Source organism: Penaeus monodon, chromosome 9 (genome assembly GCF_015228065.2).
Source record: "Penaeus monodon isolate SGIC_2016 chromosome 9, NSTDA_Pmon_1, whole genome shotgun sequence".
Taxonomy (NCBI): domain Eukaryota; kingdom Metazoa; phylum Arthropoda; class Malacostraca; order Decapoda; family Penaeidae; genus Penaeus; species Penaeus monodon.
The window spans coordinates 372,749-392,726 of record NC_051394.1 but is presented as its reverse complement, the minus strand read 5'-3'; the positions used below and the strand labels follow the sequence as shown (position 1 = coordinate 392,726).

At 38.5% G+C, this 19,978-nt stretch overlaps 2 protein-coding genes across 5 annotated transcripts in view; one reads left to right on the top strand and one right to left on the bottom strand.

Annotated features, from left to right (window-relative positions):
- Positions 1-19,703, top strand: part of LOC119576779 (mitochondrial import inner membrane translocase subunit Tim9-like) — a 33,287-nt gene extending 13,584 nt beyond the window's left edge. The window contains exons 1-3 of one of the 3 annotated variants that reach the window (XM_037924419.1): positions 9,362-9,383; positions 18,892-19,099; positions 19,250-19,703. In XM_037924419.1, coding sequence (XP_037780347.1) covers positions 18,911-19,099; positions 19,250-19,351 — 291 coding nt within the window. In that variant the 5' untranslated portion in view covers positions 9,362-9,383; positions 18,892-18,910 and the 3' untranslated portion in view covers positions 19,352-19,703. Of the gene's footprint in view, positions 1-9,361; positions 9,384-10,528; positions 10,599-18,891; positions 19,100-19,249 lie in introns of those variants that run through there. The other 2 variants (XM_037924416.1, XM_037924417.1) reach the window with 2 other exon arrangements.
- Positions 6,766-9,458, bottom strand: LOC119576778 (succinate dehydrogenase assembly factor 3, mitochondrial-like). Of its 2 annotated transcripts, none has more exons than XM_037924414.1 (3): positions 9,305-9,458; positions 7,930-8,051; positions 6,766-7,193 (listed from the first exon to the last, which is right to left on the bottom strand). In XM_037924414.1, the coding sequence occupies exons 2-3, from the start codon at positions 8,042-8,044 to the stop codon at positions 6,931-6,933; spliced, it is 378 nt and encodes a 125-aa protein (XP_037780342.1). In that variant the 5' UTR covers positions 8,045-8,051; positions 9,305-9,458; the 3' UTR covers positions 6,766-6,930. The 2 variants fall into 2 exon arrangements, with proteins under 2 accessions (XP_037780342.1, XP_037780343.1); XM_037924415.1 differs by lacking the exon at positions 9,305-9,458 and adding an exon at positions 8,403-8,554.
- Positions 19,704-19,978: the final 275 nt, after the last annotated feature.

Genomic DNA, 19,978 nt, shown 5'->3' with positions numbered 1-19,978 from the left:
TGCAGAACTGTTCCTCTGCCTTCCTTGCCTGCTCTCGACGCGATGGTGCGCCTTCTCGTGTGCCTTCTGGTGCCTGACTCTTCTGTCCCTTTGTGCCATTTCCTCCCTCATACCGGCCAGCATGGCAGTGATCAAGACCATTGGCTCGGCTTCACCTCACTCGTGCTGCCTCAGTCATAGCCTCCTCTTCTCTCATGCTTGCCGCCATCTTTTGGACGACATGATAAATCGGCGCGTCTCACTGTCACTATCACAACTCCCACTCCTGACAACCATTTGTTTACGGCCGGCCCGCTTCGTCTCTCTGCCACAACCAAGGCAGGCTAGCGCGGCGTGCTATCCACAGGGTCGTGAACAACTGACCACTCCAAGATGGCACCGACACCACATCTTCCCGAACACAACAGGGGAAGCCAATTTGGCGAGGCCAGGGCACGAAATAAACCCCAAAATACAGTCTTTCTTTATTTTACACAAGTTATTTACCACGTACACTTTTCTATAGGCACAATACAGGGTACACTATCTGTCACAGCTGCAAAGATACAGCTTATAACAAGGCAACACGTTTTATCAGGTCACAAGGGCAACACACGATGTCTTCACAGAAGCGAGCACCCAACTGCGTCTCTTCGCTTGTTCCTCCGCTCAACAGCAGCTGCGTACATGTTTGCCCAGGTCCCTTCATGTTAAACACATGCCCGGTCCATCCTTTTCATGTTAACACATGTTTCGCACAGAGACAAAGACCCACTGGCGTAGCAATACATATAATTATAATATATATATATAATTATATATATATATATATATATATATATATATATATAATATATCTATGTATATATACATATATATAATCATATAGATATATTATATATATATATATAGATATTATATAAGTATATATATATATATTTATTTTATATAGATATATAATATATATATATATTGCTACGCCAATGGTTCTTTGTCTCTGTGCGAAAACATGTGTTAACATGAAGTTGACCTGGGCAAACATGAGGCACTGGCTGTGAGCGGAGGAGCGGGAGAAACAAGCCGAGAGAGGCAGTTGGTGATCTGCTCCTGTGAAGACCTCGTGTGTGCCTTTGTGACCTGATAAACTTTGTGTTGCCCTGTTATAAGCTGTATCGTGCAGTGTTTCTTTCCTTTATTTACACAAGTTATATACCAGTACACTTTTCTATAGGCACAATATAGGGGGAAACACTGCACGATACAGCTTATGACAGGGCAACACAAAGTTTATCAGGTCACAAAGGCACACACGAGGTCTTACAGGTCAGCCACCCCACTGCCCTCTACTCGGCTTGTTCCTCCGCTCCTCCCGCTCACAGCCAGCTTGCCTCATGTTTGCCCAGGTCCCCTTCAATGTTAAAACACATGTTTCGCAACAGAGACAAAGACCCACTGGCGTAGCAAATATATTATATATATATATATATATATATATATATATATGAGTGTTTGTATATGTGTGTGTGATATTAGAATATATATATATAATATATATATTTAATATATATATATATATATATATTATATATAATACATCTACCTCTATTCTACATATTCTATATCTATATATATATTACTATCTATTTATATATATATATATCTGTTATTATTATTATAATACTTACATATCGTATCTTATCTATCTATCTAACGTGATATGTATATATGTTTTGTGTATATCTATAATATATCATATATCTATATACTAATATACTATATATACTATATATATATATCTATATGTATATATATATATATATATATATACTACATAAATATATATATATTGCTACGCCAGTGGGTTCTTTGTCTCTGTGCGAAACATGTGGTAACATGAAAAGGATGACCTGGGCATGTGTTAACAGAAGGGACCTGGGTGCAAACATGACACGACTGTGAAGGAGGGCGGAGGAACAAGCCAGAGACGGGGTTGGGTGCTTGTCCTGTGAAGACCTCGTGTGTGGCCCTTGTGATCTGATATAACTTTGTGTTGCCCTGTTATAAGCTGTATCGTGCGTGTGACTGCTGGTGTCCCCGCCTGTAATTGTGCCTATAGAACCAGTGTACGGGTAATAACTTTGTGTAATAAAGGAAGACTGTCATTTTGTGTTTATTTCGTGCCCTGCTCGCCACTTGGCTTTCCCCCTCGTGGTGTTCTGGGACGCTGTGTTGCTCGGTGCCTCTTGGGCTGTTCATGTTCACGACCCCCCCCTGTGTATAGCACGCCGTCTGCCTAGCCAGCCTTGTGTTGGGGCAGAGAGAGACAGCTGTCGGCATAACAAAAGGTGTCAGGAGTGGGATATGTGATATGTGATCAGTGGAGACGCGCCGATATATCATGTCGTCCCAAGATTGCGGCCGCATGATGGAGAGGCGGCCTCTGACTGAGTCAAGGCACGAGTGAGGTGAACCGACCCAGTATGGACCTGACACTGCATGCTGCCGGTATGAGGGAGGAAATGGTCACAAAGGGCAGAAGAAGGCAGGCACAGAGGGCACGCACCGTCTCGTTGAGATTGCAGGCAAGAATGCAGAGACAGTTTTCTGTCCAACTTGTTGTGTGTGCTACAGAGCATCTTGCATCTGTGAAGATGGAAACTCAGCAGTTAACCGACAAGGCATGCAACAGCGTGAAGAGTGAACTGATTTGGAGGAGGTGCAGACTCTGAGGGCAGGTTCCCCCATGGCCTGAAGGGACAATGAAGTGAACGCGGAAAGCAGCGTCACGAGGTAGTAACGTTGCAAGCATAGACTGCACGAGATTCTGGCAACAAGATGCCAGAGTGTCGATTTATTGGGGGTCTGCTGGGGTCCGTGGCAGGAAACCCCCGGGCCTCGCAGCGTCGTGTCGGAGGCCAGTGGTCGCTGCAGAAGGCTGGGGACCCATCGGAACCGCTCCCTTGGGGTATAGTTGGCGGCAAATCTCGAACCCGGTCAACCCGCCTCGTTGCCTCCCGCCCCCCCAAGGTGTGTTAGTTCACGGCAACACGTTCTCCACCCTGCAGCCCCTCGGCCTCCAGACATTCTGTGAGACGTAAAGCCAGCATTACTACGACCGGGAAGGGTGGCCTGGGGGAGGACATATGTCGCCCAATTTGACATGGCGCATCTGCCCAGGGCTGGAGCAGGAACTGAAAGGCCCTGCAGCCCCCCCCCTGGTACAGCGCTAAAGGGCCCCGCGGTGGAAGTGCTGGGTCCATCTTCCGCCATCCAACCTGCCCTCTTACACCATCTTGCAGAGGCTTTGAAACGCCGTTTCGGGCACCACCAACCAGGCCGAGGTATAATCGGACCCCACTTGAAGAGCGGACTCGTGAGCCTGGCGAGACAACTGGTCCCCAGCTTGCGCAGGATATGGAGGTGCTGGTAAGGAGGTCGTACCTGCGGCTGCGGATAGATGGGTCGTGGTCTGGCCCGCGATTTCTCTTTTTGTTGACGCTTTGCAGACCAGCAGCTGCAAATCTAACGTCAAGCAGGGCACACCCTGTAGGACCTGCAGGTGGTCCGGAAGGCTAAGTGGAGAAGTAGCATTGAGGAATGCCTAGCACTTTCCAAGCTTGTGTTGGGGCTGCGGTGAGGAAGGGCACAGACGTAGTCCGGGTGTCGGGAGTGAGCGGATAACACGTCCTCTCAACCGGACAGATTCGATTGCCTTCCAGCAGTGCTGCAAGGACTGTGGCAGGTTATGGTCACCATCCGAGTGCATGTCCTAGGCTAAGGAAGTGGTACATCGGAAAAACTCGACAGGCTGGAGAATGGGCCGAAAAAAAACCCATCCCGTTCCCTCGGTTTCCCGGGCCCCGACTTGGGTAAGCTGCCGTCGACCAGCACGATGCAGGTGGAGGGCTCAATAGAATGGTGAAGCCATGCCACCCTGACAGTGGACGCCCTGGGCTGAGAAAACCCTAGTGCGGCCTGATATGTGGTCCACTATGCGACTTCAGATGCACCACAGGACTGTGTGGTGTCACGGGGCATGGTGTGTCAGCTCAAGGGTCAGTGGAGGCTCGTATTGGCGTGGGCAGCACGGCTGGCAGCGGCTGCCGGTGTATGTGGCCGATTCTGAACGACGCACTGTCTTGCTGGGCCCTTGACTACCTGATGCGGATAGCTTTGTGTCTGACCTTGGAGGAACTGGTTGAGGTGCACGGTGAAGATGTGCCCTGGTGTTTCCGAGGTTTAGCTTTGGGCAGAGGTATTACGGCTGACGACTGCCCCTTGCCCCCAGGACAGAAGTCTAGAATCCGGTGTACGACCTGTCAACAGTGATGGCGTGGAGTAGCGGGCCTCTGGAGCCCCCAAAACCTGCAGCTGGCTGATGCGTGAGCGGTTGGGCCGGAGCCTTGTTGGACCAGGAGGTAGGGGCGGGGAGGGGTTTAGTTACAGTGTTGGTAGCTAACTCTTCCAATAATGACCTGAAGGTTGGCCAGCCTTGGTTGCAAAGCTGGCACTTGTTAGGAAGTGGAGCGTCCAGAAGAGTCGTCGGGAGCGAGAGTTTGGTTGGTGTGGGGCCGTTGCCTGACTTCCTCGGGACTTGGCTCACGGCTGTGGCGTTTTTACCATGGGCCAGGAAGCTACTCCTGGGTCCATGGTGAAAAAGATGACGTTAGGCCCCAGTAGCGGCGATGAGGACGTTGGGCAGACGCTGACCGAGATGAGGATGAGTCAATTTGGACGGTGAGGGCGATGCAGCAGACGTTCAATGGTGACCATGACAGGTCTTGGAGCAGGAGATTACACCTCTGGGATGCCACTGCCAATCTACCGCCAGCCCACACCTCCTCAGTCGCCCCAGCGAGAGCAAAGAAAGCCGCGCCGGATGAAGATTTTTGTGTTTCTGAGAACTGATTTACAATTACGTTACTTTTGTTTAGAAAGAATTTTTGGTTTGTTCCTGAGGACTAATTTTATTAAATTTTTCTGTAAGTTTGTTTCAGGTTTAGGTATGCAGAGCAGACGGTCGTCTGCTTGATAGGGGGAGGGATAGTGCTACGCCAGTGGGTCCTTTGGCGGTGTGCGAACATGTGTTTTAAACATGAAAGGAAGACTGGGCATGTGTTAGACATGAAGGGACCTGGGCAAACATGACGCAACTGGCTTTGAGCGGAGGAGCGGAGGAACAAGCCAAGAGGGAGTGAGTTGGGTCTGCGTCCTGTGAAGACCAGTGTGTGCCCCTTGTGACCTTATAAACGTTGTGTTGGCACTGTTTAAGCTGTATCGTGCAGTGTGACAAGCCTGGTGTCCCCCCTGTATGTGGCCTATAGAAAATTGTACGGGTAAATAACATTTGGGGTAGATAAAGGAAGACTGTCATTTTGTGTTTATTTTCAAAGGGGGGGGGTGCCCTTCCTCTCCCACTTGGCGTTTCCTCTTGGTGTTCTGGGACTCTGTGTGGTGCTTGGTGCCTCTTGGAGCTGTTCAGTGTTCATGAACCTGTGTATAGCACGCTGTCTGCCTAGCCTGCCTTGTGTTGGTGGCAGAGAGAGACGAGGCGGTCGGCGTAACAATATATATATATATTTATTTATTTATATACATATCTATTTTATTTATTTTTTTTTACAGTAGGTTCATGTTTGAGCCGCCATGGTCACAGCATGATACTTAATTGTAGTTTTCATGTTGTGATGTGCTTGGAGTGATTACGTGGTAGGGTCCCCAAGTTCCTTTCACGGAGAGTGCCGGTGTTAACTTTTTTGGAGGGGGGGGGGGAGGGTAATCATTCTCTCTCTTTCATCCGGGATTGGGAACCACAATACTTGGGCTGGGCTTGGCCACCCACAGTGGGCTAGGTAGGCAATCGAGGTGAAGTCCTTGCCCAGGGAACAATGCGCCGGCTGATTGACTCCGAACCCTCCGAACTCAGATGCGTCGTGCAGTCCTTGAATTCCCCATGCTCTGAACCACTCGTGTCCCACGCCGGCCACCGCGCCCTCATACATATCTATATATGTATATATATATAGATATCTAGACACCATATACACATATCTATCTATATATATATATATGTATATATATTATGTATATATATATATATATATATATATATATATATATATATATATATATATATATATATATATATATATAATGTATGTATATATATGTATAATTTATTTCATTTATATGTTTATTTATGTATATACATATCTATATATGTATATATATATAGATATCTAGACAGATATACACATATCTATCTGTCTATCTATCTTTCTCGATTTCTCTCTCTCTCTCTCTTATTTATATTATATATTATATATATATATATATATATATATATCTATATGTATATATATAGATATCTACACAGATACACACATACCTATCTATCTATCTATCTATATATCTATATCTATATAGCTATATATTATATATTACATATATATTTATACGCACGCACGCACACACACACACTTAAGATATTATTTATAAGATATTTAATCTCACAACTTCTATAATTTTCATTATGCAAAGGCAAATATTTAAGAAAGAAATACTGCTGGTTAGTATTTTGGTATTAATGGTATGAAGGGAGAAATTTTCTGAATAATTAGCCTGTTGTTACATCTCGTCCTTCATTAAAGAAATACTAGAGTATAGATTTTCTAATTCATTATAATACCAATTGATTTTCAGAGAATAAAACTTATCAGCAGTTTTAAAAAATCAGGTTGCTTTTCCTATTAATATTAATACTATTATTACTTTTAAAAATAAATATCTGCCATGGTAATAATATTTATTTCTTTATACTATATATACACATTCTGTACACGGTACATATACATTTGAAAATATAATAATATCATGTATCACTGAATTACACAGTCTGCTATAAATCTTAACCAAGTTACTGACAACACTTATTTGCTCTTTAAAAAAAACTCAAGATTCTTTTTGATTTCCACTATCTGTTTCAGTTGATGCTTTGTACAATTCATATAGCTGATAAATCTGTTCACCATTAAAATTTTCCAGGTCAGATTCTTTAAAATTTTGACCAAAGGTTTTAGACATGTGAGCTCCTCTTACACCTAGCTGCTTAGCTATAGTGATTGCATAGTTGGTCCACTCTACCATGAAAGCTTGTGTTTGTTCTGGTGTTGCATTTTTGTGTCGTCGAAATTCATCACGAGTGTACTGGTCACCTAAAAAATGAGACAGATTATGTACAGATTTTCAGTCGAACCTAAATAAATTACTTATACTATAATTAAGTTTATATCAATATATCAATACATAAAGAACTTGAAGCTAAATTTTTAAAATGGGACCTAACAAAAACTTCAAAATTAGATCAATGGCTATAAAGAACACAACAACAGCATTAGGTATGAAAAAAAAATAATCTACACAAAGTATATCAGAGGTTATCAGAGTCTACAAATTTATGTTCCACATTTTAGTTGCCAGGAATGGCCAATGAACCTCCACTGTGTTCTGGGAAGACAAGAGCTCGTTAACTTCTCTGGCTATTGATCCTTAAAAGAGAAATACTTTCAATGATTCAGTGGTATGGGGACACAATGACTTGGATGGAATTTTACATACTATCCAGATCAAGGTGATTCAATTATGGGCTGACAACAAAAATTAAATGATGTGCTATCCCTGTGACATAATGTCTACTTAAGAAATGGCTGTTATGTCACATTGAAATTTTCTAAATAATGTCCAGTGCCATGGTGTCCAAGAACCAAAGAAACATTCTAAGCTCTGGAATTTCTGGCTTTCATCCTGTCAACTGTAACCCAGATTTCAAGGTAATATTGCTTAATTAAACTAAATTCTGGCCATTAAAAATGAAGATGGCCAACTCAAACAATTTTACAATAGTTAGCAGAAAATATTGATGCTTCATTCATGAACATTTTACAGACTTACCAAGAGCTTTCAGTTCTACAGGAAAACCGCGATGTAACTTCAGAATGGTCTTGTAGAGTAATCTAACTCGCTGTGTGTGGGTAAAGACTTGCTGAATTGCAGCTCCACCACCCATTGCATACCTAACACAAACAGGTATATTAAATATTGTTAATAATGTAATTTGTCACAACTCTTTATATCATTCAGATGCCCTTAAATTACTTTTTAGTCTTAGATTTAAATAAATTTCACAGCAGTTCTGACACTTTAAATCTTTTGGAGTTTTGAAATCTAAAGGAAAATCTGAACTCATCATTAACAGGCTTAAAAATAGCCTTAGAAAAGCAATAATGTTACTATTAATATATACTTCATAGAATCTTTGTAAGCATTGGTAAACAAAATTCATAATACAAGTTATGCAGAGGATCACAACTTTGGCTGAAATACAGTTTTATCATGCTCACTAAAAGGATTTTTAATGCATATACCTGCTTTGTCACTTTCCACCAATCTTGGTATCTAAAAAAGAAATCTATATCCTCCGTTTTCATATAACCCATAATCAATGCTTGAAGTTGGGTTGCACTTTGAAGTGGGCCAGATTTATGCTATAAAATGTTGTACATAAAAATATCACTGTCTGCAAATCAGAAAATTTGGGGAGGAAGCAATTTTTCAGACACTCATTGCTTCAAACCCCCCTAATACCCACAATCCTGGCCCTGATAGCAGAGGAGGGCATGAATGGTACTTTTGGAAATTGCAGGGTAGACTGAAAAATAGAGAAAATAGGTCAATATATATTTAAATGCAGAGAATCTACCATGTATGGATAGAGTGTAGAACAGACTCAGCATGAGGCGCTCCCGCTCCTGCATGTTGGTCATGCACTCTATCCTTCCGTGAATAAGTGGAGGTTTCTTTGTCATTCAGGCAGGCATGGGGGGGGGGGGTAGCATTAGACAATATTGTGACTTATTCTGTGTATATTGCTATCATAATATTCACAGCTTAAACCACAATTTCTGTGGTACTTCTCATGCCCTCCCCTGCTTTCGAAGCCACGAATTTGGGGGTTTGGGGGTTCTGCAAATGTCCTACATATATAGGCAGTAGAGGGTTGGGGAAATCCATGATCCCTATCATAAAAAATATATCACATGCCATTTTCCTTCCTGTATCGCCCGTGACTTAAGTTAGTCAGTGCTATAGAGGGCCCTTGCCTGACCCTGCCATCTATCGTGACGGTTCCCCCCCATTTCCCATTAGCAGGGGGTTTCTTCCATTTTTCTGCTATCTACGAAAATATCGCCAACATCTGGGCGGTCGCAACTAATCCGCGGGAGACGTGAAGGCTCGGAAGGGCCTCGGGAAGGCTATTTCTACTCACAGGGATCGACCCGAAGGCGGACGGCGACAGCAGCTAAGTATGAGAGCTTCGAGGAGATTGTATAATATGCCTTTTCAAGGTTTGTCGAAATAATGAAATGATAAATAATGATTGATTTTGTTCAGCTGAAAGCGTTTCTTGGTTAAAGTGTTTTGGTAAATAACCCAGCCTTTACCTTTTAAGGGCAAATTCATTTCTTTTGTAATTATTTACTTTACTTTACTTATTTATTGGTTGTTTCATCATATATAAAACGGATGATAAGCAATTGATTTTTTATCACTTTTATGTTGATGTTGCTTGACTCTAAGGTTGCTGCTTTCCTTTGTAATTTTCCCCGTAAATAAATGACATATTTAACATCACACCATCAACATTTCCTTAGGTAACTAGCTACTTGGCAAATTACAAGAACAAGTGGATGTAAATAACAAAAAACATATCGATATATATAACGGTTGATGGCAGAATAAATCAATAAACAAAATTGTACCATAATAAAAAATACATCACTTTTTTCTTTCACAAATAGTGGATTTTTCATTTTACATTTACAATCTTTACCCTTCGTGACGTCACATTTCATTCATTATGTTGATAATGACATTTGCTTGGATCTTTCCCAATTTCGGGCGTTGGCAAATACTTTAGATAAAGAAAAGAATCGATGCATACATAAACTATAGAACATGCATTCACACGCACGCACGCACGCGCACACACGCACGCACGCACGCACGCACGCACGTACGCACGCACGCACGTGCCCGTGTGGTGTTGTGTGTGTGTGTGTGTTGTGTGTGTGTGTGTGTGTGTGTGTGTGTGTGTGTGTGTTGTGTGTGTGTGTGTGTGTGTGTTGTGTGTGTGTGTGTGTGTGTGTGTGGTGTGTGTGTGTGTGTGTGTGTGTGTGTGTTGTGTTGTGGTGTGTGTGTGTGTGTGTGTGTGTGTGTGTGTGTGTGTGTTGTGTGTGTGTGGTGTGTGTTGGTGGTGTGTTGTGTGTGTGTGGTGTGTGTGTGTGGTATGTGTGTGTGTGTGTGTGTAGTGTGTGTGTTTGTGTGTGTGTTGTGTGTTGTGTGTGTGGTGTCGTGCATGTGTGTAGTTGTGTGTGATGTGTGCACCGTTTTGTTATGTAAGTGAATAAAATATGTAACAGCTCAGTGGTATAATGTGCAAAGATTTCTGTGTAGCGATTGTAAGCTGTGTTAGCTGTGCGTTGTGCGAGCTGCAGTGAGATTGTAAAAAGGCTCCCGTCATGCGTGTTTCGTCTGTGCTTTGGTATTCAGACGCATTGCCCGTAAGATTCTTGTCTGTTATTGAAACCCTGTTGCCTATGTTTTGTGTTGCAAGGGTGAGAGTAAAGGTGAACATTTAACGGACAGAAATCATGTTGGTCTGATGTCTTTGTACGCCCTGAAGTTTTTTGCTGTGAGTTCACATTGATTCAGCCATGATGTTTGACGATTTATGAGAATAGGGTCCATTTTTTAATGTTGAGAAGCTCTTCTACGTCTGCCATTGTGCGTGCCTTCAGTAATCTAATAATCCCCCCCCCCAGTCCATAGGTGCGTACTCAGTGGGTAGGGGGAATCAAAGCTGCCAAGTTTAGGAAGGTTTTCGGTTCATACAGCATGGCATGAGAGGCTGTAATAATGACTTTAATCTCAAGGGGTGTGATCGCTTTGTAAACATTTAACAATGCTTCTACATCATTCTTCTTCTTTCTTGTTATGAGTGTTGGACTATTGTTGTCTATTCCCCTGGTCCTTTTTTTGGGGTTCCTTGTTTCTAAATTCTTTAATAATTTAGTTCTTTGTAGGAAAACTTTGGTCTCTCAGTAGTAGTACTTTATTGTAGATGGTTGATCTGCACCCGTAATCAGAGATATATATCAATATCTTGTATGTTAACTCATCTTAGAGTGTGTTTTAGTTTTCTGTGGGAGTAAATCTCGGGCAGTGTAATAGCATTGTTCAATGTGTTTGTGATTCTTGTAGAAAGAGTTATTTTCCATTTTTATTCTATGTAGATGTTGTTTTAGTCTGTTTGGTAATTAGTCTTGTGAGGCATGTCTCTAGTTTTCTGTAGTTGGCTCTGGTCCATGGTTTTTGGGTGTTCTTTTTTGTTTTTCAAATTCTTTTTAAACCCCTTACTGCCGGGTCACGTGATAGGACGTCATAGCAAACCGCATGGTTCGCAGGTTCAGCTTGCACATGCGGCAACACGCCAGAGTGCATGGAGCGGGGTGTTCAGCTTAATGCAGCGGACTCCTGCGCCCACTGTCTGGCCACTACCAGATATCACCAGAGCATAATTGCTCTCAGGGATTTCTGACAACCGGGAATAATGGGTTAAATTTGATTCCCATTGTTTGGTGTTTTTAAATTTTATTTCTTTTTATGATATAATATGGGTCTGGTGGTATGGGCATGGGATTATTTATTTTGTGGGCTCTCTTTGCAGTTAGATCGTCAATTTCGTTTGCCTTTATTATTTTTGTCTGATGGAATCCATTGAATCCATAGTCTTTTGTTTTTCTGTTGAGAGAAAGTATATTTGTTTTTGTATTTCATATGTCATTTGTTTATATTTAATGGTTTAAGGTTTTGTATTAGTTATGATTGTGAGTCTTTTAATGCTACTGTATTAACTGTCAGTTTGTTGTTTATTATATAATTCAATCCTTTATGGCAAATAATTCTGCATGAGTGATTTCTATTTTAGGGAGTAATTTTAAAATGGTTGTTATAGTTTTGTTCTGGATAAAAATTGCTGCTGATGTTGATTCTGGTTCTTTTATCTTTGAGCCATCAGTGAAAATTTTATTAAAGTTTTTATAATTAATATTTATTAATTCCTCGTATTGTTCTTGATTGATAATATGAGGAGTATTTTTTGTTATAGTCCATAAAATTTGCTTGTATGTTCTATGAAATATCATACCATGGGGGTATTGGGGATATGTTTGACATCATGTTTGGAGTTATATCTATGTTTAGATTTATTCTTGTTTCTCCTAGTGATCTTTTGTCTCTTTCAGGATTATATTTTTTATGTGTTTTGTTATTTGTTGTTTTACTGGTGTATTTGGTTTATTTGTTTTGTTATTTGTTGTTTTACTGGTGTATTTGGTTTATTTTGGATTTTTGTTAATTGTATGCATTCAAGTTCTTTTATTCTATTTGTTAGAAGTGGAATGTTTGTTAATGCTTTGAGAGCTCTGATTGGAGTTGATCTAAAACATCCAGTTGCCAGTCTTAGTACTTGATTTTGTAAAGTTTCTAGTTTTCTTAATTTTGTTTCTTTTGCTCTAACATATTGTTATTCCATATTTTATTTTTGGTTTTATATTGTTACGCCGACCGCCTCGTCTCTCTCTGCCACCAACACAAGGCAGGCTAGGCAGATGGCGTGCTATCCACAGGGTCGTGAACACTGAACAGCTCCAAGAGGCACCGAGCACCACAGCGTCCCAGAACACCAGGAGGGAAAACGCCAAGTGAGGAGGCAGGGCACGAAATAAACAGACGAAGACAGTCTTTCCTTTATTTACACAAGTTATTTACCCGTACACTTTTCTATAGACACAATACAGGGGGAAACCAGCATGTCACACTGCACGATACAGCTTATAACAGGGCAACACAAAGTTATATCAGGTCACAAGGGCACACACGAGGTCTTCACAGGAGCAGCACCCAACCGCGTCTCTTTGGCTTGTTACTCTGCTCCTCCGCTCACAGCCAGTTGCGACATGTTTGCCCAGGATCCTTTTCATGTTAACACATGCCCAGGTCATCCTTTTCATGTTAACACATGTTTCGCACAGAGACAAAGACCCACTGGCGTAGCAATATTTATTTTATAAATTCTTTAATAGAGTTTCTCTGTTTGCTCACTAGTTTAATGAAGTTAATTTTTTCATTATATTTATTAATTATATTTATTCTGCTTAGGATATCTACTTTTAAATTTTCCATATAGTTTTTCCATTTTAGTTTGGGGATGTGTAATGTTATGCCAAGAATTTTATGACTGAGTGTATTTAAGTTCTATATTATCTAATCTTATTATTGGTAATTGGTTTCTCTTTTTGTTTGAGAAGCATGTTAATTTACTTTTTGTAAAGTTTATTTTCAATTCCCAATAATTGGCCCAGTCTTTTAGATTTTGTAATTCTTTGTCTATGTTATTGGAGGTTTCTAATAGGTTTTTGTTACTTGTTAGTAGGGTTATACCATCTGCGTATATTATTTTTTCAGTTTCTTTTGATAGTTTTAGGTCATTTAGCAATACATTAAATAGAATTGGGCTTCTTGGTGAACCTTGAGATACGCCACTCTGTGTTGTTCCTTTTTCTGATGTTTGGTTTCCAATTTTTATTTGGAATGTTTTTTTTCCACCAAATTATTTACCCATTTTAGAGATTTTCCTGTGATTCATAGTTTTGACATTTTTATTAATAGTGCTTCATGATTGACCATATCAAATGCTTTTTCAAAATGAATACATGAATATATATTTTTTTCCTATGAAAGCTTTTTTTATGTGGCTGTCTATTGTGTGTAGTGTGTCAGCGGTATTTTTATGCAGGCCAAATCCCGTTAGGTCTTTATCTAACATGTTGTTATTCTCTAACCACCATATTAATCTCTTTGTTACAATGTTTTCAAATATTTTGCCAATACTTGAAATTCTGCTAATAAATTCATATGAATTTGCTTGAGAGGGATTCTTGCCCTGTTTTATTATAGTATTTGTTAGTGCATTTTTTAATAATTCTGGGTATTTTCCTTTGGGCCAATGTGAGTTGAAGTTGATTAATATTGACTTGAATATATTATTTGGGACATTCTTATAAAACTTTTACGTAATTTCATCTGGTCCGAATGCTTTGTTGTTTTTAGCATTCTTAATTGCTGTTTTTAATTCCATTAGGGATATTTCTTTATCTATTTCATTTGTATTTTTAAATTAAATAGTCTTTCTTTTTCTAAATCTGACTGAAGTTTTTGGGCTTTTTACTTATGGTTTTCATATATTCCTTTTAAAAATTTTCGAGTTTTTGTGTAATGTTTGTTAGTGGCAAATAATTTTCTATTTGTGGATATTCCATTAAAATTGTTTTTCTTGTTAATTTCTTTAGAAAATTTCATATGATTCTTGGTGGGGTTTTGAAATTCACTGTAGCACATAACTTTTCCCATGATTCCTTTTTTGTTTGCATTATTGTAAGTCAGGCTTTGGCTCATTACCTTTTGTATTGTAATTGGGTTTGTTAATTTAGTTTTATTTCTCCATTTATTAAAAACTTTATTTTTTTCTTTTATGATGTCATTTCATTCTTTATTCCACCAGGGTGTATTTGGTTTATCTTTATCTGCTCGTATTTCCAGTTGAAAATATTTCAGAACTTATAGTTCTGTAATTTTTTGGAGTGAAGTTAAATTTCCTTTTCATTGCAATTTAGTTCTCTTTGAGTGTCCATCCATCCTTTTTTCATGTATTGCCATTTTTTTCTTTAAACAAACTAATATCTTTATATGTGTTATCTTTTAATATTATTGGCAGGTGGTCGCTATCTTGGTGAGATGCTGTTTTTAACTGAATATGGCTTAGGCGTGGTGATCCAAATAATAGGTTATGGTTGATTCTTTGGCTGTTTTGAGATCAACTCTAGTTATTTGATTTTTTGGAGTTAGCATTGTGAAATTATTCTGACTTATCCACTTTACTATACTGTCACCTGTTTTATTAATTTGCTTGTAACTTGCATTGTCATTCCAGTATGGGTGAGGAGCATTGAAGTCACCCATTATTCATCTTGGATCTTTGATTTGACCTGCATAGTATTGAAATTCTTCTGTTTTTATGTCATTACATGGGTTGTGTATTATTAATATATTTGCTTCTATAGTTTTAGGAGAAATGAAAAAAACTAAATTCCTAGAGGTCATTGTGTCTATCTCCTAATTTGATTTCGTTGAATTGTAAATCATTTTTAATGCATATAACTATGCTCCTCTCACTTGATTTAGTCTATTTTTTTTTTATTACTGTGTAGTTACTTAGAATAAATTTATGTTTTTCTTTTAAAGACATTTCACAGTTATGGCTATTATGCCTGGAGTTTCAGATATTTTATATTGGTTTTCTTGTTCAACACAGATCTTAGATTTCATGATATAATTTGTTCTTGTTAAAAATCGAACAGATTTTTTAGCATATTGCTAATTTCATTTATTGCTTCCATTACTTTTTTAATTATTGATTTGACTGAGTTGAAGTTATTGATTATTTTTGTTATCATCTTAAATATGTTTTTAGTTGATCTTTGTCCAGGAAAAATCCTTTACATTTCTTTCATTATTAACATTTGTGTTATCTCTGTGTATTATTAGGGTCGGTAATGACCATGTAATTGGTGAATTTAATGTGTCCTTTTGTTTGGTGTTTATTCTAGATTTGTTTTCTTCTTGTTTATGTTTTGTTTGTTTGTTTATGTCTGGGTATGTTGTTTGTTGTGTGTTTTTGAAGTACATGGCTTATTTCTGTTTGGAGTTTGTTTTTTTGGTTTGTTTGAGGTTCTTTGGCCTTTCTTTGGAGTTGTATTTGTTTCTTGTGTTTCACTACTTGCTTTTTTGTTAGGGTTTTAGTTGTTGTAATTGTCTTTTTATCTCTAAGTTATTGGGTGTGTTTTCTTTGTGTATTTCTTGTGCTAATTTGTTCACTTTTCATTCTTTTGTATTTGGTAAATGATTTTCATCACAAAGAAACAGTGTGGGGTATTTTGGCATTCTTTAAAACTATGCCCCTATTACATGTTACTGTTCCATGACCCTACCTTAGACAATTATAGCATTTTGGTATGGGGAATGTATACTGGTAGCTAGTATGGCCTATAGCTACTCTTTTGGGTGGAATCCCTCTAAAAGTGATTCTTAGGGATTTAGTAAGCATCCATTTTTCTTCACTTTTTTATCATTATTTTGTCTTTTTTATCACACATATATTTCATTTGATTCGTATCCTAGTGTTCTTATTTTATCTTTAATATTTTTAATATTTAAGGTAGTTTCAACTGGGAATATAGTTTCATAAGAACAGTTTATGTATTCATCTGGTTGTTTGCATATTATCTCCCAGTCTCATAGTTTCTTTACGTCTTTTAGTGGTCTTAATTTGGATATGTCCTTGATTTCAAATCTGAAGGCTTTACCTGCCCCTAGTATTCTTAGAGAATCTTCAGCTATATATTTCTGAAATTCTGATTTATTTAGAGCTTTGGTTAATTTTAATGTATTGTTGAAATTTGTGGTTGCAGATCCATCTTTTAATTGGATTAGTACTACAGAATTTTCATTTCCTACCTCCTTATTTGTTGGGTTACTGCTTGTTGTTGGTTGGGATTCTTCCAGTGTTTTCCGTCTGGCTTCTTTGTTTTTTGGTTGTTTTGAGATTGGGTTTTCTTCGTTATCACTTTCTAATTCTGCTCTTGTTATCTTTGTTTGGTTATTACCATATGTAATACCACCCTTTAGTTATACCTACCTTTACCACTCTTTACTCCTTCCAATACCAATGTACTGGTGTTGAACTGTTGACGTGTTACACTTAATCATTAACTCACCCCCCACTTTGCCCTTCCAATACTATACCTTCATGTAGTGCTATATGACCTTTGATGTCTAGCACATTTATTTTGCTTTTTAACCATTAACCATTTCTGCCAGTAATGATCTGATGGCAGGGTAAACTAGTCTGCCTTGTCAGTGATTAGTATGCATTTTTGCCCTACCATGTGCTGGCATCCTTACCCCTCTTCTTATCTCCTCCCCTATGCTATGAATGATAAGTAATTCAGTATATTTAGCCTTGTTTTGCATCATGTGCTGTATTTTTTATTCTTTTGACTCTGACTCATTCTTAACCCTTTGCCGACGGGTGGCGTGTACGCACATGCCATGGCATGGCGGGACCATCTGCCGGGGGCACGTACGCACATGCCATAGTGTATGTATGGACATGCCATGAGTTTTTTTTTGTTACAATCATGGCAAAAGATTATTTTTCTGCCAGTGAAAGTGTGATTAAGTCGGTTTTAACACTCATTTTTACCATGAAAAACAAAAAACACACACACACACACACACACACACACACACACACACACACACACACACCACACACACACACACACACACACACACACACACACACACACACACAAAAACAAACCGACGATTTCAACTCTCCATGATGCCGCACACTGCTTATTTTATTCGGACTATAGACCGAATAATGATCAACTATGGAGTCTATATAACAACAAAAATATCCTTCAGTCTCGATTTATCAGCAAGTTTGGTAAGTAGAGACTTTAGAAAATAATGAAAACTGAAAATACAACATATCTTCGTAGTATTACGAAGAAACGGCATGGGATGCTGGTTTTTGGCATGAGTGGTTGCGCATGCTAGGGCAATGATATGAGCCCCTGGCAACGAGGCCCTGGCCTTTATGAATACTACTTGTCGGAAAAGGGTTAATACTTGAATTCCTCAGGTCTTATAGAAGCTATTCACATTAAATTGCACACAGTATAGGAGCTCCCAGTGTGTTTTGTCTGGGCTATACAGGCAGATGTGGGAAGTAGTTGGTTGGATTTGATGGTCAGCTGGTGTGGCATAAGCAGTATGACAGACAGGAATTATATATTGTGTTCTGAGAGCAGAAATGAAACACATTAAAAAAAAATCCTGTCAAATGTGTGACTATGGTTTAGGGTTTCCTAAAGTAAAATTACTTCCCAAATGCATGACTTCAGTTATAGGGTATCAGTTGACTGGATTCCCAACTGTAAATTCACAAAATCCTGAAATCAGAACATTACACATGTGAGACCTTGCTGTAAATTAATATATATGAAAATATGATATTTCTAAGGATAAAATACAATTACAGTGTATACTAACATTCAATAGGAAGAAAGTAATGCATATATATATATGTGTTTGTAACAACCAAGAAATATGTAGCTGTCTTTTACTGTTAGGAGATATAATACAAAAGCATACTACACTATTCTTGTTACAAAAGTTTGAAAAGAAAAAAACTTTTCCCTTCATGTCTATTTCAGTGGAAATAGATATGAAATTTTGAATCTGGAATTTACCATAGACAGTAATTGGAGATAAGAGAGAATTCTGTGCTCTTGTTTTTGCCCCCACACTGACACTGCAATCAACAGTTCATTAATTTGTCTTTTTTTTATTATTATTATTATTTTTACATCATATCTCATATGTTTGAACCATGTATCAATATTTTCTATGTACATGAGAATTGATATTTTATTTCTAGTATTTGCCAAAAATGCAGGTAACCCATAACTCATAGATTTGTTCTCCATTAGCTTGTAGCACTACTTGGTTATGGCTGCTTGTATTATATTATTGTGAATACACATTACTTTAGTCACTTCCATAGTGCAGTGTGTTTTCCTTGCCTTTTAAATTTTTTCTTCCTTTCATTTCTTTTATCTTTTTGTAGTTTTGATATTAAAAGTATTTTTATTGTCTTTTTTTCAGATAGCAAAATATCACAAGCATGGACTTATCTGCAGTGAGTGAACAAATCCAAGCTGAAGTACAAATCAAGCAGTTCAGAGATTTTTTGATTCAGTACAACAAGCTTAGTGAAAGCTGTTTTACAGATTGTGTATGGGATTTCACATCTCGGAATATTAGAAACAATGAGGATTCTTGTGTGTTGAACTGTGTTGAAAAATATACAAAGGTTTGCATTGCCTGCTTTTTTGCCTTAAATATTTGGTTGTAATTTGGTTGTAACATACAACTGTACATTATGGAATTCATAATTGAAGTAGAATTGTTTCTGGGCTAAGAGTCTTCTAAAAAGGTACTAAGATTATTTTTCCCTTTCCAGGTGACACAGCGCATATCAGAGCGGTTTCAAGAAATTCAGATGCTAAGTAATGAGAATGCAGTGGCTGCTGCTCAGAAGTTGGGAAAGATGCCTGGTGCCTAGTGAGAGTGAGATGAAGATATTTGGTTAGCTTGTAAAGCTATAAAATGAAGAGATAAATGTAATTAATTTTTGTTGTTTTGTTAACATGAAGTAATGGTTTTAGGTACTGTCGAAGAACTATTTATGAAGTCATGCTCTTACATCATATGGCATATTTTAACAGCTTTAAATGTAACATACATTTATATCTCATGTGTACATTCCTGTGTAACATAAATACATGTATTATATGACTTGTGTAATGGTTAGGAGGTTAAGTAGACAAGATGTATAAAATAATTGTATATTGATGCTTATTAGAAATTAGTAAGCTTTGAAAATAAATGAAATAAACCATGGTTTAAGTATAGAATTTATCTTTTGTATTTTGAATCTGGAATCTATTTAAGCAATGTAAAATGATAGTGAAGGACTGGATCAACTTTTTCCATATTTGAAATATGATAGGTCACTTCTACATATAATCCTCCCTCATCCTCCCGTCCCTTTCCTGCCAGTCCTGATCCCTTTTCCTCAACTCTGTCATTCATCCCTCATTATATCTTTAAAAACAGCAGGGTGGGAATTGAAAATCTGATTATTTTTATTAGTGTATTTGCTTAAGACAATCAGTAGTCTCTCTGACTG